The 23,941-nt window shown below is 48.7% G+C and overlaps 2 protein-coding genes and 1 long non-coding RNA gene across 3 annotated transcripts in view; 1 reads left to right on the top strand and 2 right to left on the bottom strand.

Annotated features, from left to right (window-relative positions):
• ALG6 (ALG6 alpha-1,3-glucosyltransferase) overlaps nt 1-8,944 on the bottom strand; it is a 14,986-nt gene extending 6,042 nt beyond the window's left edge. Inside the window, exons 1-6 of the mRNA XM_079314466.1 lie at nt 8,762-8,944; nt 5,851-5,935; nt 4,016-4,105; nt 3,277-3,365; nt 1,563-1,645; nt 902-966 (exon numbers count right to left, since the gene is read on the bottom strand). Coding sequence (XP_079170592.1) covers nt 902-966; nt 1,563-1,645; nt 3,277-3,365; nt 4,016-4,105; nt 5,851-5,935; nt 8,762-8,843 — 494 coding nt within the window. The 5' untranslated portion in view covers nt 8,844-8,944. The remainder of the gene's footprint in view (nt 1-901; nt 967-1,562; nt 1,646-3,276; nt 3,366-4,015; nt 4,106-5,850; nt 5,936-8,761) is intronic.
• Nucleotides 8,945-16,925: 7,981 nt separating this feature from the next.
• LOC306805946 lies at nt 16,926-17,987 on the top strand. The gene is made up of 3 exons (XR_013775341.1): nt 16,926-17,388; nt 17,488-17,641; nt 17,859-17,987. It is a non-coding gene; the product is annotated as an uncharacterized lncRNA (long non-coding RNA).
• A 407-nt stretch (nt 17,988-18,394) lies between these two features.
• On the bottom strand, nt 18,395-20,226 carry FOXD3 (forkhead box D3). The gene has a single exon (XM_079314328.1). The coding sequence runs from the start codon at nt 20,082-20,084 to the stop codon at nt 18,882-18,884; it is 1,203 nt and encodes a 400-aa protein (XP_079170454.1). The 5' UTR covers nt 20,085-20,226; the 3' UTR covers nt 18,395-18,881.
• Nucleotides 20,227-23,941: the final 3,715 nt, after the last annotated feature.

The raw sequence follows: 23,941 nt of genomic DNA on the forward strand, positions 1-23,941 counted from the left end.
CCTTGTATTTCTTGTATTGTCAGAAATGTCACAATATTTTGTTTTCCCTCTGTCAACCTAAGCAGCTGTGACAACAGATCCAGCTTGCCCACGGAGCTCTCAGCCCACTCACATTTCCCACTCCACATCACCAGGAGTATTTGACACCTCATTGATTTCACATCAGCAAACTCTCACTGAGAGCCCTGATCCTGCAGAGGTGCAGCAGCTCAGGGAAACCAATCTCTGACCTGCTGGAGCTGCTCAGAGGGTGGCACTGGTCATGTCAGAGTGGCAGGGCTGGCACAGAAATCTGCAGGAAATCCCTGCCTGCACAGCAGCTGCTGCACCTCCAGCACGGGCTGAACTGACAGCACTGGCCTGTTCCTGTCCAAAACCAGAACAAAACCAGGACTGTTATTAACAAAAACCCCCAGTGCAGGTGTCCACCAGCACTAGGGAGCAGCCAGGCCTGAACTCACCTCCCTGAGCTGTGCAGCCAAGGCAGAAGGGGAGGTTTGACAGAGCTGAACAATGACACAGCTCCAGCTGCCACTGCTCTGCCATCCCTGGAAGATCTAAGGGGATTCCCTCTGCACACACAAATCACAGGAGCACAACCCATCCCTCTCCTCCCTGTCACATCCCCACTGATGCTGCCTGCAGGGAAGTGACTGACAGGGAGATGAGCTGGAGGCATGGCAAGAATGATATTCATGTTGGGATTGATTTGTGCCAATATCAATAATTTTTATCTCCAATATGTTTCAGACTTGCAGGTTCCTTTGATATCTCTGTTTGGAGTGGGAAGAACCCCCCCCAGATAACTTTGTACACAAAAGTCACCCTGTGCTCAGCTAACAAGTGCTAAGGAGCAGCTCCTCCACAAACAGGAATTCATTTCCATGCAGAACAAGGATACTGGAAGTGCCCATGGTCAATAAGGATGAGGCCTGGGTAAAGCAGGATGCAGAGAGCACTGGAAACCTGGCAAGAAGGATCAAAAAAGAGAGGGGAAAAATAATTAGTCCAAAATTAGACATTAGACATTCTCCAGTACAAAAATGTGCCCTCCATGGTGCATCCTACACATAGGAATCTTATTCTCTACAAGTAATCAGGTGTCAGGAATATTGTGAGGAATAAAAAAAGGATAAAGATTTGCCATAAATTAGAAAATATTGAATATTGCCTGCCCTTTATAATAGCTCAAAGATCACCTACACCCATCTTAAGTCACTCCAAAAATCAGGAGACTTTTTATTCCAAAATCTACTGTAAGGATTTTCAAGACAAAGCAGTTCCCAAATCCCTCCTGCCTCACCACAAATATTTTTTTTTTAATACTCAAGTCATAAATTCCTGGGAAAATCTTGTTATTAAAAGCATTAAAATAATTGTTGTAAAATAAAGGTTTTTAAAGTATTTTTAAGTGAAAAGGTTGTAACATGAGCTATAGTGGTTGTTACCAGTTTTACATGGAAGCCATCAGGGTATTCTATGTGTTAATTAACTCAGGGTTACATTTCTACTCTGTTCTAACAGTGTTTCCTCTGTTTAATTTACTCACACCAGGTACTTGCCTTTTTTTTAGCAGATGTTTCTTTCAAGGAAAAACAATATAATACAACTGCAGGGATATAAACCAGCAAATCAGCAACAAACACTGAAAAATAAAGATTAACTTTCCATTAGAATCCTCTCACAAGGAGGAGGCAAGGAAAAAACACAGGCAAATAAACATCAAAACATCAGAAATAAACTGGGCAGTTCCACTTCAAAGGACAAAAAGAACCAGATCTACAGAATTTGATCTTGTTAATGTTTCTAAGGCTCATTTCTGATGTCCCAAAGCTGCTGCTTCCACGTGTTCAGCTGTCCTGGCTCCTGGCACAGCCTCAGTCACTCTCTAGTTCCTCACATGCCACAGGCAGGGCAGGCATTCAGGAATGGCCCCAAGAAACCAGCCCTGCCTGCAGCCAGGTTGTGGGACAGGACAGAGCTGGGGGCAAGGGAGAAACTCCAGATTATCCCAGTCCCTGAGGGAATTACCAGTGATGGGGATAAAGAAACTGAAAGCAGGGATTTGGCTTTGACCACCTGCCTACAGCAAGGATTTGGGAGAGGAAAACACCTGGCCAGGGTATTCCAGCAGGTGAATTCTTCTTGAGTTGTCTTAAAAACTCAAGGAAAATTCAGATTATTTCTACAAACCACTTTCAGCAAATGTGCAGTGGCTTCAAGAGGGAAAGGAGAAGTTTAAATATTTCAGTTATCCAGGGTTGAATTGTTTTGCCAGCTTAAGCCACAACTAAACAAATATACCCAAGGTGTTAGCAAAACAAATACACTGGTGCTTAAAATAAAGCTGCCATTGACCACCCTGAATTAATTTAATGCACTCATCTAATGGCCCTTGTTAAAAAGTGTTTATCAGCTCTCCAGATCCATCAGTGTTGTGTCAAGTGAGTTGATTTCAAAATTAATAAAGACCATTTCAAGGGTAATTAAATACTAGTGATTTTTATTTTTTTTCAATTCAATCAATTACCAGAGAGCAGACTGAGAGGTTTGTGAAGTACAGAAAAGCTACTGATGAACAACAAATTCTGCTGGTGCAATCAGAAAGCATTTTGTTTTAGAAAAAGCTAAAGACATTTCAAATGAAAGAAAATAGAAACAAGAAACAAGAGTTCATTTCCACATTTCTGTCTTACTGCTACAGCTACTAAATTATGGTACAAAACAACCTCTGCATTTGTTTGCAGTTCAAAATAATCAAATGGTGTAAGACAAATTTAGTATACTTGTAGCAAAATTAATTTTTACTTTTTTGTTTACCATCATAGTATCAAATATCTCTGCTTTTGAGAACAGCTCCTAATGAAGATCTCTGACACCTCCAGAGGTTAAATCAGCAAACAAGTAAACAGTAAATGCCAAGCTACATGTAAAATAATTTTACAATAAGAACCAAGTTAAGGTAAAAATGAAAAGACTGTTTATCAGAATGGAAGGGAAAACAAGAATATTTTCAAAACTTAAAAGTGGGTCTATGCTATAAAGGGTAGTTCTGTTTAGAGTTTTTAATTGGGTTGAAAACTTGTTTCTATATTTTCTATTTTTCAGCTTCCCAAATGATGGCAGAAGAGGAAATAATGCAGGAATTTGGCTCAGAAGCAAACCTGCAAAGCCACCCAATTAAATGTACAGCCAGAGAAGCTGCATATGAAACATGCTGAATTAGTAAGCAAGACAAATGTGCAGGAAGATCCCAAGGAAATATAATCCTCCTACCTGTTGTACGCATAAATAACTTATGGGGCTGACTCTCATAGCCCCGAGATGTGTGCAGAGCAACCCAATCAGGATTTATTAACTTTGCACTGTAAAACAAAGTACAGACACATCAAAATGCAGACAGTTCTCATTTCCCTTTACACTCCTTGCAGCAATAAAGATGACATGCACAGGAGCAGATTCCAAGAATTAAGATGAATGAGAAGAAATATTTCAGAGAGCAATAGTGATCAATGAAAGCTTTTCCTCACCACTAGATCAGTTTACACTATAAACTGTTTCACAATTAAAAAAAATAACCTTTGGAAACAGTAAAAATGGAATACAATATTTATTAGGACAAGATAACCACCTCCAGTCTGGTTCCAGGGACTTTAAAAAAAAACAATTGTAAATACCTTGCATGCTTAAGTATTAAATATAAACCATTTACAGTTCACATAGATGCCCCACATAGCTGTGCCTGTGCACTTTAACCTACATTCTTATTCCATAAGTCTCATTCCAACAGCAGCAAAGCCCTTGTGGAAAAAGTATTCCAATAACAGAATTCTATTTACATGATCTCCACTCATCAAATGTCACTTGGGCTCTGCACACACCAGAGCTTTCCCAGGCAATGTCCCCTGGTCCTACAGCACTTCTCCCTGGGCATCCCACATCCAGCAGTGGTCTGTAGGAAAGCTGAATATCCACAAAGAAAACTGTAACACAAGATTTAAAACACTGAACTTACATGTAAGCACACACAAAACTGTGATAGGCAGTGAGAGGTGGGTAATCCAGGCCCCAGTACAGCAGGTTGTTGTCACTTGTATTGAAGTACCTAAAAAAATTAAAATTCAATTTAAAGATGACATTTCCAGCTTGGTTTTGGCCCAAAGAAAAGGGTGAATATTAAATCTAAAACAGAAGGTGGCAACATCTATGCCTGCTTAATTTTAATTCACATTAAGAAAGTCTCAAGCAACAAAATAACAACAAAGGTGATGCAGAGTTCACACATTTGTAGTTGCAAAACAAGTTGCTAAAGCTCATTTCAGTGGAGAGGGAGCTCCTGGCTCTACCTCCAAACCCAGGTGGACCCCGTGAAAGGAAGGGAAGGATTTTCCCTTTTGGGATTATGTTATGTCAGGATTTCTGTGGCTGCAGTTAAAATAAAGTCACCTCTTCCAAAGGGGATCAGAGGGATTTGTGCAAGGAAAAGTTCCCCAGTGAGGAGCAGCCCCTTCCCATCTGCCAGTGCATCACTGCCTGGCTGCTCCCACTGCCACAGGGCAGGCTCCTGGCTTTTCCACTTCCTCTCTTCAAATGCAGCCAATTTTTGACATTTATTATAGTAAATGATATTTCTTGAATTCTTTATGAGCTGCCTGAAGTGTCTTCTGAGCTGATGATAAATGACAATTCTTTGAGTTGCATCTTTGCCTCTTATCCTACAATTGAAGATTGCTCCTGCCAAGGCAGTGCAGATTCTTCATGCAGAATGTCACAGTTTGCAACTTTCAGGGAACTTGCCAGTTTGGGGGGCTTATTTTCATTTTACCTTCCATAAAGTTTTCAATTAAAAAAAAACCAAAAAACAATACTTATATATACAGTAATATTTAGTAAGGAAGCTTATAGACTTTTAATTAGCAGTAGAATAAGAAAGGATGTTCCTAAAGCAGCCTTTAGTAAATAATGTCAAGACTTTAAAGAATAACATAAACCAGAAATATTTAAAGTCTAGAATGCATTCCCTAGCACATCAGCCAAGATGTGCTGTTCCAAACATCCACTTTGCTGTACTAAGAGACTCAATTCCCAGAGCAGACCCAACCCAAAAAACCTTCCAATTATACATATAAAATTCACAAATTATAAAACCAGAGAGCAAATACAAGGCCAAGGTGCCCACCTGGCAGCCCCTCAGCTGAACCAGCCTGCAGCAGTGTCTGGTCTGGCCCCTGGCAATGCCTGGCCATAGTGGCTGCCATAACTCCTGGTTTTAAGGAGATACAGTTCAGGGTAACAGAGTGGATCAAAGCTGCCAAAGCCATTATTATGTAACAGCTCTTACCCCAACTCTGGCACAGTCAGGGTTTGCAGAAAAAAAAAAGGACAAAAATGATAGTACAGGATGATCTGAGGTCACTATACAGAGCCATCTGTAGAGTTCACATGTAATTTGCAGGACACAAGTGAATTAATTTTCTATTTTGCCAGATTAGTCTGTTCCCCCACAGACAGCCAGGGGAAAATTACACCATACACACACACACCCCACCTCTGTCCTTGCTGGAAAATGAGCTGCAATTCCAACACATTCCAACTGGAATTGTAGCACACATATCAACTAAATTTCTACTCTAAAATGTATTAGGAATAATGCAAAAACAAATAAAATATTTAAAATAATTCTCCTCCTGTTTTATGTGATCTGTGCAAATGAATATCTCTACCCTTAAATCTAGAATCCAGAATTCCCACAGGTAAAAATCTCATGGATCATGGGAGCAAACAGTGAACTCAGAGGTGTAAAACACAAGCAGGATTTCCTCCCATTCTCCCTTTGTTAGCCCCACCTACCACTGCCTGATGGGTAAGTTGTAGGTGATTTCTTGCCAGTGCCTCTGAGCCTCATAGTCTCCATACATGGGTGGTTTTCCTGCCCCTAAAAAGAGAGGACACAGAATTTAGGACATCATTTGGTTTATATTTGCTTTCTCCCAGTTATGTATTGCATATTAATTTCTAATTTTATTCTCCTTTCCTCTATATTGAGAGCAAATAGAGATCTCATCATGCAGTCTAACAGAGAGGGAGAAAAAAAAAAAAAAAAGTTATGTGTTCTTTTGGCTTTCTGGAGATTTCTGCAATGAGCATTTATCAAGATACTCTGCTGTGAAGAACTGCTTCCTCATCTGACAAAAAAAATCATTTCCAAGTGCAGATGAAAAATGTGGTACTTTCCCTGAACTAGGAAAATGCACATAATGGACATGTTACAGTGATTCTGTGGGAACTGCTGCACACCCTTGGTGTGTGATAATTGTCAATATTCTCACTTGTGTTTCATGTCATGGTACCTTACTATTAATATCATTATAATATTATTATTTGCCTTTTTCATGGAAAAAAAAGCTTTATCAATGCAAATACTTCAGATATCAAATACTGCCCTCCATGGAGCCTAACTGTGATAATGGCAGCATGTAAAGCACCTTCCCAGAGTTTATTTCCTTCTATTAACCTGATCACTGAGAACAGAAACTGGACTGATTGTGCTCCCAGTGAAATATTGACATGAGCCAGACAGAGATTTAAGAGGTTCTTTAAAAGACAGGAAAGCCATCTCTGGTTTTAGCCATGATCTATGTTTGTGGAATCCCAGGAGCTCAGCAATGTGCAATTTATTCCCAGAAAGTGGAAAGGACCTCTTAGCTCTGCTAATTTCTTCCTGGGTGGTGGAGAAAGAAGATTATCTCCACTCTCACACACTCAGCCTAAAGTTTCCCAAATAAGTGAGGTCACTGGAGTTTCATCAGTGTCACTTCTGTAGCTGTAAGTCCAGTGGAGCAAAGAATCTGCCACTGGATTATTGCAATGCAAAATAGGTATTACCCAAATTCTAGAGTGTGTGTGTGTGTATTAATTTCTCAATCTTTAGGGGAAAGAAGGAATGAAAAAAATTAATTGGCTTCAGAATGATCAAAAGATCTTCATCCAAAGGTTTGATTATTAAAAGCCAAGATCAAGTAGTTTGAGAATGCACATTTAGCTTCCATGTACAGAAAGCATCAAGCACACAGACAAACTGAGTTAAAAGAATTAATAAAACTGGAATATTTCCTTTTAAAAGGCTCACAAATATCTTAAAAGTAGTGATCTTACTCAGTTTTCTTGCTAACCTGGGAACAGACTTTTTAAGGGTTTGAAACTGCCTCTCAACACTTGGATTTAGCAGGAGTTTGGCAATGCATTAAAAAAATTATGCATTAACCTCTGAAATCATTTTTTCCTCAATAATTCTCCACAACCAGGTCATCATTAATGGTAACTTTTCAAAATCAGGTATTAGTTTCTGTTTTTTCATTTAATTCCAGAGGCAGATCTAAAAGCAAGCTGAGGGCAAGGAACTGGGTGGGAATGAGACAGAGATCCAAGGGTGCACAGTAAATGAGGGTGGAATTAAAAGTTTATCATATCTGCAGGAAATCAAAGAGAAAAAAATAATCCCACTGGATTTATGTGTTTGAGAGCTCTAATACTGGGGTTTGTCTTTTTACAGCCAGCCAGTGCTCCAAGTTAAGCTGTAATATTTTGCTGGACTGGATCAGATTCAGCTTTTCCTATTCCAAAAGCAGTTATATCAGCACTGTGGAGGAAAGATTTTAAAATTGTTATTTTAGCTCAGGCTTTATTTTAGATTCTCTTACACAGTCTTGATTGGTTTGAAATCAACTCACAAAAATCTAGTTAGCAACAGAATTCTAAATAAATCCTCTTGCACTGCAAGAGAAATTCAGTGTATGCCTGAAGACAGGGTGCTTCATGCCTGGAGATGGGTAAAAACCTCAGTTACCTACAGATCCCTCAGAAATGGCATTTTGAGAAAGCAAACTCAAACCAAAACAATTGGAAATGCAGCTCAGCTTCAAGCAAATTCCTCAAGTAAATGAAACCCAGAATTAACAGTTCAAAACCACCAAAATGCTTCTGAGCAGCTCAAGCTACTCAGGGGATGAGGCTCTTCACTGCCTCAAAAAAAAAAAAAACAGAGTAAAATTCAACTTGTGATTCTTTGGGCTGATGAGGATTGAAAGTATCAGCTCATTTTTTATCCTTTTTTTACATTTGCAGAGAGGAAGCCTTGTGCAAGTTTATTCCAAGAGTGGGAATGGAACTGGGAGGCTTGGAAAGGAACTTGCTAATTCTTTGCAAGCCTTCTGACACAAGGAGGAGAAAAACTCATCCATTACCAGAAGGTAGCTCTGGCTCCAGCTGTAAACAAGCTTAAGGAGGTACAGCTACAAGGCAGAGTCATTGTTCACTCCATGTCACCTCTGCACTGTCTTCATTAGCACCAGGATTAGCTAAATATAAGCTAAATAAAAATATAAATAATAAGGGTATATCTGCTACAGAATTTTAAAGACAGTATGAGGCAAATGTACAAGTGGACTGCATTGTTCTGCAAATAAAGGCACAGGGGAAAACAGCCAGATCTTGATCCTAAAACATTAATGATCATCAGCACCACCCAAAAAAAAAAAAAGTTATGGTGGTTCTTTCCAGTGTTTTGTTCCAAACTGTGATGTTAATCATGGCACACTTCAAAAAATAAGAAATCAAGAGGAACTAAAACATGACACCAGTTGAAACAACACATCACTGCCTATTTATGATTTTCTATAAAGAGCAGTACAATCAATAAGCAATAAATAACACTGAATTTGGCAGGAGCCCCAGGAGCCCTGGCCCTGAGGCTGTGCCTTACCTGAGTAGGAGCCCAGGGACACAGCCCAGCGCACGGTGAGTGCCAGCAGCACCGTGACTGTCATCAGGCTCCACTTCTCCATGCCTGGGGACACTGCAGGGACCTGGGGACACACAGGGACACTGCTGCAGCACAGCCAGCTCCCTGCCTCTGCCAGGACTGCCAAACAACCCCTGCAGTCACAACTCGCTGTGTTATCAACAAGCACAGGGGTTAAAAAGTTAAAATATCCCAGTATTATCTTCCCTCTGTTAAGAGCACCACGGCCAGATTATGCAAAGTGCACATCTGGTATAGGCACCACTGCTGGTTTGAACAAAATAAAAGTCATTTATTAGTAAGTGTCAGGAGATATTCTCCATCCTTCTACCCCCAAAAAGTAACAAGGCTGATATTCCACCAAGCTTCACCACACTAAGTACCCAGTAAAGGTAAGAAATATTGACAAGTCTGTCAAATTGACTCAAACTCAGAAATCAAGAATCAGGAAAATTATTATGTTGCCCTATGGAAAAAAACAAACAAAAAAAAATCAAACCACTAGCTACAGAATATACAAACTTCAACCCAAATAATCAAAATAATTTTAGTCTGAACTAGGGAAAAAAGTGAGGAAGAAACTGTTCCAGTCTTGAAGGATACAACTGCCACAGACTTTCCTTGAAGAAAAGGCATCATTTAATTTAAGTGAGTTTAATACACTTGCTAGTGACCAAAAACAAAAATCCCATACAGCAGAAGCACTGAGCTGCTGTTTTAGTAACAGACAAGCAGCATCTAAGGCATGTTTAGGTTATTCTTCTCCAACTCCACCCATATTTATTTACTATTCACAGAAAGGTGTGACCCAACACCACCACCAAGGGGAAAAAAGAAGTTAATTAATAATATAAATCTGTGGCAGCAGATCTCCATCTATAGGTAGAAAGGTGAACACTGATGTTTGCATGTTTTCACCTGTGCCTAAGCCACAGGGGAGGCACTTTTACCTAAATAAAAGATTTATCTGTCCTTCTTTTCTATCTCACCACAACACTAATTAATTATACCTTCCTAATTATTACATAGCACCAGCCTCACCTAGAGACTTCTCCATCTCTGTTCCACTCATTTACTTTTGCATTCCCTACGTTTGGAATAACAATTGTTTTCTCAGATGTTGTGTTTCTTTCTCTGCTTTTAAAACTAACTCTTAAAACAATCTTCCCTACTTATTTTCCACCTTTAATAATTATCCCATACTACCGATAATAAAAATCTTTGCTTTTATTGGATTTTAAAGCAGAAAACTCTTAATTCTGGGTATCCTGTGGGTAACAGTGTTAGACAAGGAATAGTTTTGAGGGGATGATAAAGCCAGTTTGGCCAATCCCAAACTTTTCACCTTCCTCTGGATGTGCAACACCTGAGGGTCTCTCAAGATTCCACCTGTAAGTGTGAGGTGAAAATCACAGCTAAAAAAACCACCCAAAAAACCGCTAACCTTTCACTTCCTATGGTGAAGATCCATATAAATAACACCAATACAAACCACCCACTGCTGGCCCAAGGAAGCTGACAGAACTCAGCACAGATCTGAACACAATTTGTTTTAAGAGGTGCCAGCACACATTCCAACAGCCAAAAAATCGCATGCATTGAATGAAGAACTTAACTTGTTGCAGCAATACCTGTCCACAACCCTAATCCTTGTCAGGAGACGCCTTTATTCCTCACATCACCCCCACTCCCACACCCCGCTCTGCGCTCAGAGCCCTGCGAGCCCACCCGAGCTGTGCCGGCCACCAGCGGGCCCTGCTGCCCCTCCACCCGCTCTCCCTCAGCCCATTTCTCCCTCAGCTCCCTCACCCTGTTCTCCCTCAGCCTCTCAGCCCATTCTCCCTCACCCTTCTCTCCTTCGGCCCATTTCTCCCTCAGCCCCCTCACCCTCCTCAAACCCTTCAGCTCATTATCCCTCAGCCTTCTCAGGCCCCTCACTCTGCTCTCCCTCACCCTTCTCAGCCTCCTCAGCCCATTCCCCCTCACCCTTCTCAGCCTGTTCTTTCTCAGCCTCTCATCTCCCTCAGACTCTGATCTCCCTCACTCTGCTCCCCCTCACCCTTCTCAGCCCCCTCAGCCCGTTCTTCCTCAGCCCCACAGTCCTCAGCGCCCTTAACCGGCTCACCCCTCATCCCCCTCACCTCCCAGCCCCGCTCGCTGCCCCCGGCTCCCTCATCCCCCTCACCTCCCCAGCCCCGTTCGCTGCCCCCGGCTCCCTCATCCCCCTCACCTCCCCAGCCCCGCTCGCTGCCCCCGGTTCCCTCATCCCCCTCACCTCCCCAGCCCCGCTCGCTGCCCCCGGTTCCCTCATCCCCCTCACCTCCCCAGCCCCGCTCGCTGCCCCCGGCTCCCTCAGCCCGTCCCGCCCGCGGCTCTCACCGCGCTCGGGCCGGCGCGCGCGCTTCCGCCTGCGCGGCGCCTTCCGGGCGGGCTGTGCGCGTGCGCGGGGCGGGCGGCGGGAGCGCTGAGGGACGCTCCGCCATGAATGGCGCCGGGAGCGCTCCGGGGGAACCTCAGAGCGCTGTCCAGCGCCTAACGCGGCTCCGGGAGAGCTGGAGAGGGACTGGGGACAAGTGACGGGGGAAGGGGGAATGGTTCCCGCTGCCAGAGGGCAGGGATGGATGGGATATTGGCAGGGAATTCTTGGCTGTGAGGGTGAGCAGGCCCTGGCTGCCCCTGCATCCCTAAAAGTCTCCAAGGTCAGGTTAGACGGGGCTTGGAGCACGCTGGGCTGCTGAAAGGTGTCCTTGCCATGGCACTGGATGGGCTTTGAGGTCCCTTCCAACCTAAAGCAGTCATATACTAATGTTTTTCTACCATGCCAGCTCGCTGGGGAGCACTCCTCAGCCTTTACAACTTAGAGGCGATTCTGGGCACCGAGTGGTAGATAAAGCTCCTAACCCAGTCCCAGGCTGGGTCAGGGACCACGGTGGGGTCAGCTGGTGGCATCTCCCTGCTCAGGCAGGGCCACCCCTGAGCACAGGCACAGGGTTGTGTGGTTGAGTATCTCCAGAGAGGAAAAGTCCAAAATCTCTCTCTGATACACCACAGGCCTCACTTTTAAACCTTTCATTCTTATCCCTTTTTGTTCTCTTGAAGGTCTTGGCAAAGTACAGAGCATCACAAAAATCAGAGAATCCCAGGATGGTCTGGTTGAAAGAGACCCCAAAGATCATCTCATTCCATGCCCTGCCATGAGCAGGGACACCTTCCACTATCCCAGGCTGCTCCAAACCCCACCAACCTGGTCACACTGAGGTCAGGACATGAAACTGAATAAAAAACTGATTATTCTTAAAACTAGCACTACATACTGAGGGTTTCATGGCCACACCTGCCAGGTGAGCTGGCAGCAGTGCTCTCCTTGGACTGGAATCCCAGGGCTGAAGGTTGGGATGGATTTAAACACAGCTGCTACAAACAGCAAATGTGGTCAAGAGATGTCTGATCACTTAGAATAGAAACATTAAAGTAAACAGATTACTGGAAAACAAAGTGATTTATATTTTTTTCGGACGTGTAGATTATTTTTTAAATATATAAGCACTATAAATATAATATTGTGTAACAGCAGAGATGACTTTTCTTCCTTGATGTATTTCCAATTCAGGATGCTGATTTCCACTATCCATTTTTGAGGGAAAATACTCGTCCCTCTTACACCTGCCATAATTTCAGCCACTCATGGTGTTGCCTCATGTGGGAGAGTGTGAAGGGACTAAAGTTGCCTTAAACAAATAAAGATAAAAATCACACCTGTGACAATCTGCTGGCTTGTCAAGTGTTTGGAGCCACAATCCTGTAGGAAAGGGCAGATTATAGCCATCAAATTTTATATAGTTTGCCTAATATGATATACTCAATAATTTATATTTCTGCTAGGTAAATTATGTCTATATCATGATTTTGACAGGATGTCTGGAAATGACAAGTCTGTAAAATAAGGACAATCCTACAAATTCATCAATTACAAACTAACTTGGACTTTCACCTCCTGAACCCACAGTGGCTGGAGCTGCTTTATGGCACCAAAACACGGCCATGCAAAGTGAATTCCCTGCCTAAACCCGGGGCAGAGTCACCAGGGGAGATTCCTATTTCAGTGCCTCTCTCCTCTCCCTCTACTCTTCCCGTTTTAGGGTTTTCCATGCCCAGAATTCCCCAAACAGCAAGGCTGGGGAGCTCTGATAACTCAGCCACCTGCGGGAAAAAAAAAAAAAAAAAAAAAAAAAAAAAAAAAAAAAAAAAAAAAAAAGGAGTTTTTGAATTTTTTTTCCTTGGAGATTATTCCTAATTCTATGCTGGAGCTGGGATGGACGAGCAGGAGCCCACACGGCCTCACATTCAAGTGCATTATTTCAATTAGCCGAGCGCTCTTTGTTGCAAGGTGAAATCATTCACTCCCCGGGCAAGCTTTTTTATTGAATGCTTTCTAAATACTCGCATCGGGCGCGTCGCCTGGAATTGAGTCTCTGTCACTTGTGTTTCTGCGGTGACTTTGACCAGATCAATGACTGGAAAAGGCATTCAGGACACATTGATACCGCGGGGTAGGAGGCGAGCGGGGTTTGGTGCTCGGGAGTAAAGAGAAGCCGATAATGAGCAGATAAACAGCTTTTCTTAACCCTTGGCGTTCTCGGGAGGCTTCGGAGCTCAGCTGCCTCCTCTCCTCCACCCCGGCTCTACGCCTTGATGGCAGCCGAGCGGTGGCAAGGCAAAAATCTGGCTGGTATTCCATAAATTTGGAGTAAATGCGGCCAGAATAATGCGAAAGTCTCCTAGGGCGGGCGAGGGGGGAAGAACCTGCGGCCATAAAAAGTTCCAGCTCATCCCGGATTTCGTTTCTGAGCGGAGCCGTGGTGCCGGAGCGAGCGGGGGAACAAACTCTGCAGGCGTTTGCAATTGCAGATTCCCGATGTGCAGATTCCCAGATTATCCCGATTATTACTCCCAGGATATCGCCCGGGCGCTGCCAGCCCGGCTCCGAGCCCGCAGGAGCCTCGGCTCTTTCGTATCCTCCTTTGCCGAGCAAAACCTGAGCCCGCAGGGAGATGGATTTATTTTTATTTTTCCCCATTAAATATTGGCACTTAATTAAGAAATTACAAATTATTGAGGGTTTGGGGTTTTCTCTTGAATCCCTTCTCTGGGCGCTGGAGGATACGGAGTTTTTTCCTCTATCCCAGCCCGGGGGATGCTCCGAGTTCTCGGTAAAGCAGAGTTGGACATTCCATCCTTTCCTGGAAAGGAGAGGTTGGGCTGTTTTCGAGTGTCCCGGCTTTTCCCATTTCGCTGAACCTCAAGAAAACCGGGATGTTATCGCACCTGGAGTTCAAGGACTCTCTCTCTCACATTTTGCCGTCTTAATAAACTCGCGCCGTTCCTGCTTCCTCAGCTTGCTTACCAAATCCCGGATTAATAAAGTTTACTTAGTTATTTAAATAGATTAAATGTCACATTTTAAATGGAAGGGGAAGGTTCTACCTTCCTGACCTATTTTTCATTTCTGATTTAGAAAAAGGCAAGATTAGCATGGATATTGCATTTTCAAGGACCTCGCCACTATTAAATAGACTGTTAAGTGCATTTTATGGCTGAAGAGTCTGTTCCCAGTTCAGTCTGGAAGACGTGCTAAGTTCATCTCTACCTGCTACATTGAACATTCACTGACTAAAATACTTCCTGTGCATGTAATACCTATGCTCTGTATCTTTTAAGTACATAACGCTTGATGTTTTAGGGCTGGTAACGCGTAATTCAATAAAAACCCCGGAACTGAAGTGTTGCCTGTCAACAAAACTGTGTGGCGAGTGTTTGCCCAGTTGCGGCGGTGGCCGGCTCGGGGAGGAGGTGGCGAGGAAGGGTCTGGGGAGGGGTGGCACGGATGCTCCGGGCGGAGGTTGCAGTGATTCAGTCGCCGCCCCGGGGGATGCCCGAGCTGCCCGGACTGTCCGCACGGTAACTGTCCAGAGCGCGGAGCTCACACTGATTCCTCAGTCGCTGCCTTTCAACACCAATAAAATGCCCCGGGAATAACCAGGCTGTTTTTCCGCTGCCCCAGAGCAGGAGGGGACAGGCCCGGAGCGCACCTCGGACATGAGGGAGAGAGCACAAAACTGCCCGAGGTGCCCCGAGAGCCAAAATCCCATCGAATTCCCCCATCCACCGGGAATTGCCCCCCGACCCGCACACGCCTGGGGGAGGGAAAATCCTCTCTTTCCCTAAAGCAATCCTTGCTGGCTCTCTCCCGGAATGGGAGAACCCCGAGGACCCAGCGAAAATGAGGATTGGCTCATCCCAAAGCGAAATGTTTGCCCTCCCTCCTTTGTGTCCGGCCCCGAGCCGGCTCGGGCGGTGCGGGTTAAATCCCCCGGTACCGCCGGTGCTGATCCGAGCCCCGAACCCCCGAGGAAACCGGAGCCGTCCTCAAAAGCTGCCCGTGTCCCAAATGGGGCTGAAGTCGCCGGTGGATGATTTCCTGCGGCCACCGAGAAGGAAAGGTCTCCGCTGGACATCGCTCCCCAGCCCCTCCGGAGCTAAACCCGGCCTCAGTTCTGCCCTCCCGCAGCTCCGGAGCGGGGTCTCCGATCGCCACCCCCCTCCGGGGACACTGCTGGGGCTCGGCTGGGGGCAGGCGGGGGGATACCCGAACGCTGGGGCTGCTTACTGAGATAAAAACACACGCGCGATAAATACGCGTTTATAAATAAGCGCAAAAGGTTTTTTCCTGCCTTTTCCAACGCTCGCTGCAGCCTTTCAATACCCATTAGCCCTAAACTTTCAGCCCCGCTCTGTGCAAGAGGAGAAACCGGTGATGCTATAAATAGGAGCCGATAGCGCGGAGAGGAGGGAAAAGGGGGCGCAACTCCCGCAGCCGCGGAACGAAAACGAGAGGGTTCCCCGGGAGCCCCGCATCAGCTGAGGAAATGGCCCTGATGAGCCCCATCTCCTCCCTTTTCCAACCAGCGCGATGGTTTAGAGGATTAGGGCCAGATCCTATCGCCAGATCCTGTTATAAATTCCTTCCCCGGCGGAGGGAGCGGCGGGGCCGTAATTGGAATAAATAAGGAGCGGGGTCGGGGAGGGTGCAGGGGGTGGTGGTTCTGGATAAACTCTCGGGGCTGCGGGAGGGTCATTTTCCCGGTGTTTCGGATCTAGTTACTTCCAACACACCCCAGGGACCGACGTGACACGACTTATACTAATGGGCATCTGTCACCGGCCGTGTCAAGTTTTGCCATATGCGGCGGACAAGTTTGTGGAAGGGAAAACGAGGGAAAGAACAAGGGAAAGAGTTTCTGTTGTCTGGCTGTGGCCCGTGGCTGAGGGAACTTCGCCGGGATATGCCGCTCTCGGCTGTCCCCGGCCCGGCTGCAAACCCTCCCCTATTTGGGGGCCGAATTTGACACCCCCTGGACCCCCGATCCCCGCCGGTAGCTTTGCGGGACCCGCCGGAACGCTGCAAGAGCGCGCCCGGGTCGGTGTCGTCCCGGGCGGCTGCGGGCGCTGGGGGTGCTCCCGATCCCCCGAATTGCTGCCGGATTCCGGGGGGACTCCCGGCCCCGGGAGCGTTCCGGGCCCCGGAGGTGCTCCCGACCCCGCGGGCCGGGAGGGTGATCGCGGTCCCCGCGGATGCTCCGAGGGTGTTCCCTGATCCGGGGATGCTCTCGGTCCTGGGGGTGCTCCCGGCCCCGGGGGGCGCGCCCGTTCCCCGCGGGTGCAGCGGGAGCTGCCGCGCCCCCCGCAGGTCCCGGTGCGCCACTGCAGCCCCGCGGCCACCGGGAGCCCCCACCCGCCCGCCCGGCCCCGCTGCCGCTCCGGGCCCCGCAGAACCCCGCAGCCCGCGGCTCCCGCGGGGAGCTGGCGGCAGGGTAAGGGGCTCATCCCGGGGTTCTTCCCGAGCTCCGCACCTTCCCGGTGCTGACCGGCCCCGGGAGCCGCCGCCGCCCCTTTCCCCGGGAAAGGCTTCTCCTGCGGGCCGCTGTTCTCGGTGATGGAGGGGAAAGCGGGACAGAGAAAGAGAGGCCGGAGGTTACGGAGGGAGAAGCGGTTCCCGGAGGGAGGCAGCGGGCAGGAAAGTTGCCGGTGCCGCCGCCGCCGGCGCGCAGATGCCGAGCCGAGGCATTGCTGCTATGTGGGGAAATATGAGCGAGTAATTTTATAAGTAACAAAGGCTGGGGAATGGAATGAGCCCCTGTTATCCGGTGTCCTCTGGAAGCCCTGGATCAGCAGCTTCTTGAGCCTCGCAGCGACACCGGGCAGAGGCTCCTTTCTTTTTTCCCAGGGGATCGGCTAAATATAGCTACCCCCTCGATCGCACGAATCACCCACCATTTGCTGTTTGTGTAAAACCGATTAGCCAGACACAACTGTGAAAGAACTCGTTCCTCCGACACCGCCACGCACCGCCGCATTCCGCTCCGCGGGGTTCCGCGGGGCCGTGGGTGCCCGTGGAGGGCCCCGCGTGTCCCCGCTCCCTCCAGGTTCTCCCTGTCCCCCGGCAGATGATTAGCGAGTCCTTATTTATAAAGTTCAAACGATCTCATCACCGGGGCTGCTCGGGTTTATTTTGGTCTATGTATGCGGAGGTATAAATATTTACTTAGGAAGAAATAATATTTACTGCTTACCAGGAAAGCAAGGACACTTTTATTTATATATTTATTTTAAATCCACGGCTGCCACAGGGTTGTCGGAGGGGAAATAAGCGCCTGGTTCAGCTCCTCCTGCAGCCGAGCCTGCCGCATCCCGCATCCCTCCTGCATTTTACGCCGCCGATTTTCCTAACAAAGACAACGAATTATTTCAGCTGGAAAGCAAAATCCACGACAGTTTTCCAAGGTGACAAAAATTCAAGTTTGTAAGAGGGAGGTAATAAAGCACCGAACATTGTCAGTGCACGGGAGACACCGAGATCTCACCAGACTCAACATCCCGACGCGCCGCTTTAAATATTATAACGCTACATATTAATTTTTTTTTTAAATTTTGACAGTGCCTTTAGCCCCGAAAATACATATATATATATGTGTACGTATATTATTTTCCATTTTTTCAGCTGCCATAAAATCTGAGTTATTGGGAATTAACCGGGAAAGGCCGATCCCTTCCCGCGGGAAGAACCACTGCTTTAAACCTGATTATTTCCCTGATCTAAATGAAAGATTCGCGCTTGGACACCGCACGGACACGGCCTGAATATATACATATATTTTTTTCTCTTCTCAAATAAATAGTAAACATGGATTAAGTCGACCCAATGTCTTTTATTTAAAATAATTTCTCTTTTAATTAGCCCCGACCGCAAACCCAAAAAAGCGTACCTATTCCGGCCGGGAATGCCGCAGCGCCGGGATGTAGCTTCGAAATCAGGCCGAGAAAAATTAATATATTTAGGGAAACATCACGGCGCGCTCGCGGGAATCTCGGATCTGCCGGGGAAGGTTGGATTTGGAAGGAATCGGGGTGATGCCGGCCGCGCATCGGAGCCGAGCGCATCCCGAACCGCGGAACCCGAGAACCGTCTCCAACCTCCGCGGCCGCGCAGCCCGTACTGCGGCTGGGGGTCACAAAGACACCGCTCACACAGAGACGGGCAGAGCATTTTAAAAATTTATTTACAAAGTTGTGTACAACACGAAGGGATAACATTTAGAATACATATATTCATTCATATATAAACAGACTTCTATAATAGAATGACAGCGTTTTTCTTTCCTTTTTTTTTTTTCTCTGTCCAAAATTCTCTTTTTTCCCCCTGTTCATTCGTTTAATATTTAAAATTTCCCCCGCTTATTTCTTTTTTTATACATTTTATTTTTCCCTCGTTTGTTCGTTTATTTCAGATAAAACCGCTCGGAGCGCCGGAACCTTCAAAAAAAGTGAAAGTTCGCAGCTCCTAATCGCGACCGTCATTTTCGCCTCTTTAGAAAAATAAAAACCCCGAAAGCAACGTCAGTGATTTTTGATACAAATATGTACAAGCGGCGGCGGCCGGTGCCCGCTGCTGCTCCGAGCCCGGGCGGCCGCGGAGCCCCGAGGGGGCGGCCGGAGCTCCCCGGGGAGCAGCTCCAGCCCGGGGCTACTGCGCCGGCCACTTGGCCTGCACGGCGGCGGCGGGGGCTGCGGGCTGCAGGAACTGCCCCGCGATGATGTTGGTAGGCACGCTGAGGATGGGGGCGATGGCCGCCGTGGTCCTGGCCAGCGCCAGCGGCTGGTGGGCCATGAGAGCCGACTGCACGGTGACCGGCGGCCGCAGGAAAGTCTGTGCGCTGGCGGCCGAGCTGGCGGCGGGGACGCCGATGATGTTCTCGATGCTGAAGGACGGGCGGCTGCTGGGCTCCGATTTGACGATGGAGCCGGCGGCGCCCAGGCTGTTGAGCTGCAGCTGGAGGCTGGGGCTGAGCTGGGAGTTGAAGGCTTTGCGGCTGAGCTCGCTGGACGGCAGCAGCGGCACGGCGGGCGGCAGCATGGGCCCCACCGGGGGGATGTAGGGGTACTGCAGCGCGGCCGCGGCCGCCGCGGGGTGCGTGTAGGCGCCGGGGTGCAGCCCGTAGGGGCGGCCGTAGGGTCCGGCCAGGCCGTAGGCGCCGAAGCCCTGCATCATGAGCGCCGTCTGGTCCCGCAGGTGCTCCTGCTGGTGCCGCTTGAAGCGCTTCCTGCGGCGGAGGAAGCTGCCGTTGTCGAACATGTCCTCGGACTGCGGGTCCAGCGTCCAGTAGTTGCCCTTGCCCGGGTTGCCGGGCTCCCGGGGGATTTTGACGAAGCAGTCGTTGAGGGAGAGGTTGTGGCGGATGCTGTTCTGCCATGCGGGGAACTTCTCCCGGTAGTAAGGGAAGCGGTTGCTGATGAACTCGCAGATGCCGCTGAGCGTCAGCTTCTTCTGCGGGCTCTGCAGGATGGCCATGGTGATGAGGGCGATGTACGAGTAGGGCGGCTTCACCAGGCTGCTCTTGGGCTTGCTCTGCCCCGCTGCCCCGCCGCCGCCGCTCGCCCCCTCCTCGCCGCCCCCCTTGCCGCCCTCGGCCGCGCCGCCGGGGGCCGTCCCGGCCGGGCTCCCGCTGCCGCTGCTGCCGCTCTCCGCGCCCGCCTCCGCGGGCAGCGCCAGCTCCGCCGCCTCGTCCAGCGGCAGGCGCGGCAGGGCGGCGGGGCTGCCGGCCTCGCCATCGCTGTCCTTGCCCGGCCCGTCGTCGCCCTCGCCCACCACGTCGATATCCACATCCTCGGCCGCCGGGACGGCGGGGCCGGACATGTCGCTGGCGCTGCCGCCGCCCGACAGGGTCATCCCCGCTCGGCGGACGGGGCGCGGCGGCGGCGGCGGAGGGGCCTCCCGCCCGCACCGGGCTCCCCCCGCGCCCCGCTCCCGCCGCTGCTCCGACCGGCCCCGGGGGCTACACCCGAGCGGCCCGGCTGCGCCCCGCGGCGCCGTCCCCGCGGGGCATGGGGCGGCTTCTCTCCCGTCCGCGGGGCTGCGCTGGCCGCCCGGTCACCTCCCGCCGCCGGGCATCGGGGCTCAGGATCCCGCCCGCCGCGATGCGCGCCCGAGGGCGCCGCGCATGGGGCCGCTCCGCGGGCCGCCGCCGCTCCACCGCTCCTCTCCGCGGCCGCGCCGCGCACCGCTGCGCCGCCCTCCGCGCCGGCTTGCTTGTTGGGTTTTTTTTTTTGGTTTGTTTTTTTTTTCCTTTTCTCTCTTTCTTCCTTTTGTCCGGCTTTTTTTTTTTTTTTTTTGGCCGCTGTTTTTTTCCCCCCCTCGGCGGAGGGAGGGGACGGAGCTGCCGGCGGCCGGGCGGGGCGGGGGCAGGAGGCCGGGGGTCGCGGGGCCTCGCTCGCCACTTTGGCAGCGCGGCGGTCCCGACTGCCTGATAGATTACTTTCCCGTTAAAGATATACTCGGAGGCGGCTCCACGTGACCGCCTGACGTCAGGCGCCCCGCTGTGAAGTCATGCAAAACTCGAGTTGTTTCATGGACTGTCAACAAAGAGCGGCGGCGGCTCCGCTCCGCCCGCCCCGACGGGCCCCGACGGCCCCGGCACCGTCCGGCCCCCGCGGAAATGTGGCCGCACCGGCGCTCGCCGCTGCCGCTCCTGCTGCGCCCAGCCCGGAGCCGCCGCTCTCGGGGCGCTCGGCAGCCCAGGCTCAGCGGATGCGCAGCCGCAAGACCGCTTAAAAGCACCAAGTTTGGGCTTTGAAACCATTTTTCAGTGGGTTTCTATTTTTTTTTAATTTTTTTTTTTTTTTTTCTGGCGGCAGTAGCATCAGCTGGGAACGGAAGATCAGAGAATAGCTATTGATTAATCTATTAGGTTCGTTGCAGGGAGAAATAAAAAAGACGTAAGATAACAAAGGGAAACTATAAATAAAGAACCTTTTAGCCGGTTACTTTTTTCTTCCCTTGTATTTTTTTCTTTGCTTTTTTTTTTTTTTTTTTCCTTTTTTTTTTTTTTGCTTTTTTTTTTTGTTTTTTTTTTTTTTTTTTGTTTGTTTTTGTTTTTTCCTTTCCAGAGGTGTTAACGACTTAATCATTGCGGGCTTTAGCATATGAAAAAATAGGAAATGAGGGAGTGTGTGTGAATGTGAGGACCGTATTGCCGCGGCCCCAGGTAAGCCCCGGCCCGGGGAGAGGCGCCCGGCGGGGCGGGAGGGGGCCCGGCCGCCCACCCCTGTCCCGGTGCGGAACCCCCGCCTGGTTCCCGGGGTTTGGCTTTTTAACCCGTCCCGCCGCTCTGGTACCTCCCGCACGTGTTGTCCGATTTCGGTAAATGCAATTAAATTTAGAAAATGCCCCAGGAGCCAACGATTTCCTATGAGCGGCGCTGGTTTAGGGAAAGCAATTCCCCTCCTTCCTTCGAAATCCATCGGGGCTCGGACGGGTCGCTGTCCCGGTCTCTCGCAGAGCCTCTGCCGGGGATGCGGGAACCTTCCCGCGGGGCGCGGAGCCGCTTTCCCCCCGCGCTCCGTTTTTCCGCGTGTCCCGCAGCATCTCCGCGGCCCGTGACCTCCGCACCCGCGCAGCGCCCGCTGTCACTGAGTCACCGACCCACACTCTCACACTCGTGACATCGCTTTATGTGTCACCCTGCGCACCCCAAATGCTCTCCCAGGAAAAAAAAAAAAAAAAAAAAAAAAAAAAAGAGGTAAAACCCCAACACCGCAGCCGCTTGTTCCATTTGTTGCGCTTTTCTTCGGCACAATAAAAGTCAAATTAATTGATTCATACTATTAATTACGGTGCTTAGCGTGAAAAGAAACGTTTCCCCTCGATTAGGGCTCCATTGTGCTAGTGCCGTGTTCCATCAGGGCTGCCGGCTGAGCGGGCGGCCCCGCTCCGCGCCCCTCCGCGCCCCTCCGCGGGCGCTGCTGCGGCTCCCAGGCCTCCACCTGCCCAAGTTTAGGGCAGCATTTCGAAGCCCATCCCTCTGGACACTATTAAAGAGCCTTACTGGGTAGAAAAAAAAGCTTTTCTAAAAATCAGGAAAGTTTTCCCCCAAATAACCTGTGAGCCCCCGAAATCGTGCAAGTTCAGATGCTGCGTCCTGCAAAGCGATAAAACAATTAAAGCAACTCCTGTGGAGGTGGAAACCCACAATAATGGCACGGCCAGAAATAGAAAGTGGGCGCCCATATAGACAGATAGATTTAGCAACAGGAGAAAAACAAACTGTATCGTTTCGGATCGATACGGAGTCAAATAGAGACACGGCAGCGCAACGGGAAAAGGGAGGATGGAATAAGTTATGATAGAGAGGGAGAAATTAATTACAACTCAATTTGATTCTAATATGGGAAAGCAAGATCCTGGCTGCGAAGCGAGTTAAAAATAAATCCGGAGGTTGAGCCTCGGGGGTGGGGGGGGATTGTGGAGGAAAGAAAAGACAGGGCTGGGGCAATTTCTGCTTCTGTAATCGTTTTAAAGGAAGGAGAAACCAAAGGTGTCCCCTTTCAGCTCCTTAAGCCTATTACTTTCACTAATGAGTTATATAAATCGTTGACCTGACCTGGATTAAACCAGCATTGTCGTTCGGTACGAACGTGCGGGGTAAAGGGGCTCGCAGGAAAGGGGCTGCGGGTGAGAAATCCCTGTAAAATAAACACATCCAAAGGAGGGGACACGACAGGGACGCACGGACATCCCCCGACGGCTGGGACCGGGGTCGGGGCCGAAACAAGGCGAGCAGCGGGGCCTGGACCCCCCTTCAGCGGGACTTTTCGCTGAAGATGTAGATTATTAAACATATATAATTTTCCCCTCTATTTTTAGGCCTCTATCTGCACGTGTTTGATATCTTTTTTTTTTCTTTTTCTTTATTTCTTTCTTCTTTATCCTTTTTTTTTTTTTTTTTTTTTTTTTTTTTTTTTTTTTTTTTTAATTGTAATATATCGCCCGTAAACCCGACAGACCTCAGTGTAAAACGAAATTGGTGATGTTTCCAAAACGGTTTCGGATTTATTTGTATTGGAAATGTATAAACATCCATTCTGTAAAAGGCAACACGTTTAATTAACGATGAGAGAGCAGTTAGGGGCAGAAAGCTAGTAAAATTGTGTGATAAATTTATGGCATTGTTAGCGTGCTTTTAATTATGGCTATTATGTTAATTATTTCACATTAGCATGGAGTTATCAGCAGCATGTCAGATTTAATCAAAACGAGCCTTTCTCTCGAAAACTGTGCTTTTCATTCGCCGCGAGGAGAACGGGGGGTCCCGAGCCGAAGCCGCTTCCCCCCTTCTTTATTTATTTAAAAATAAATAAATGAAGGCTTTAAAAAAGAGACTTCCCAGTGAAAAGAGTGGCTGGACGTGATCCGGGCTGGTGCAGGCGGCAGATCCCTTTAGGCTACAGCGAGCAGCGCAGGGAGGCTGAGGAGAGAAGCGACGCTCTTGTTTTTTAGGAATTCACCATTTTCACCCCCTCCGGAGAAGGCATTTTATCATTTTGGATCATTCTGTCAAACAATATGATGTTGCTCATTTTTATCTGTCCCGTTTTACAAAGCCCCCGTTCACACTGCTGGCCAGGACAACGCGCCTCAGTACAAAAGAATAAAAGAGACAAGCCGGGAGGATATGGGATCGCTGCGCGGATCAAAAAGGAGGAAAGAGGAGGAGGTGTGTGCGAGTGTGAGTGTGTGTGAGTGTGTGC

This window comes from Erithacus rubecula, assembly GCF_903797595.1.
Source record: "Erithacus rubecula genome assembly, chromosome: 10".
NCBI classification, from domain to species: Eukaryota; Metazoa; Chordata; class Aves; order Passeriformes; family Muscicapidae; genus Erithacus; species Erithacus rubecula.

Coding starts and splice junctions, on each gene's coding strand:
- FOXD3 (XM_079314328.1), bottom strand. CDS start 20,084: ATGACCCTGTCGGGCGGCGGCAGCGCCAGCGACATGTCCGGCCCCGCC.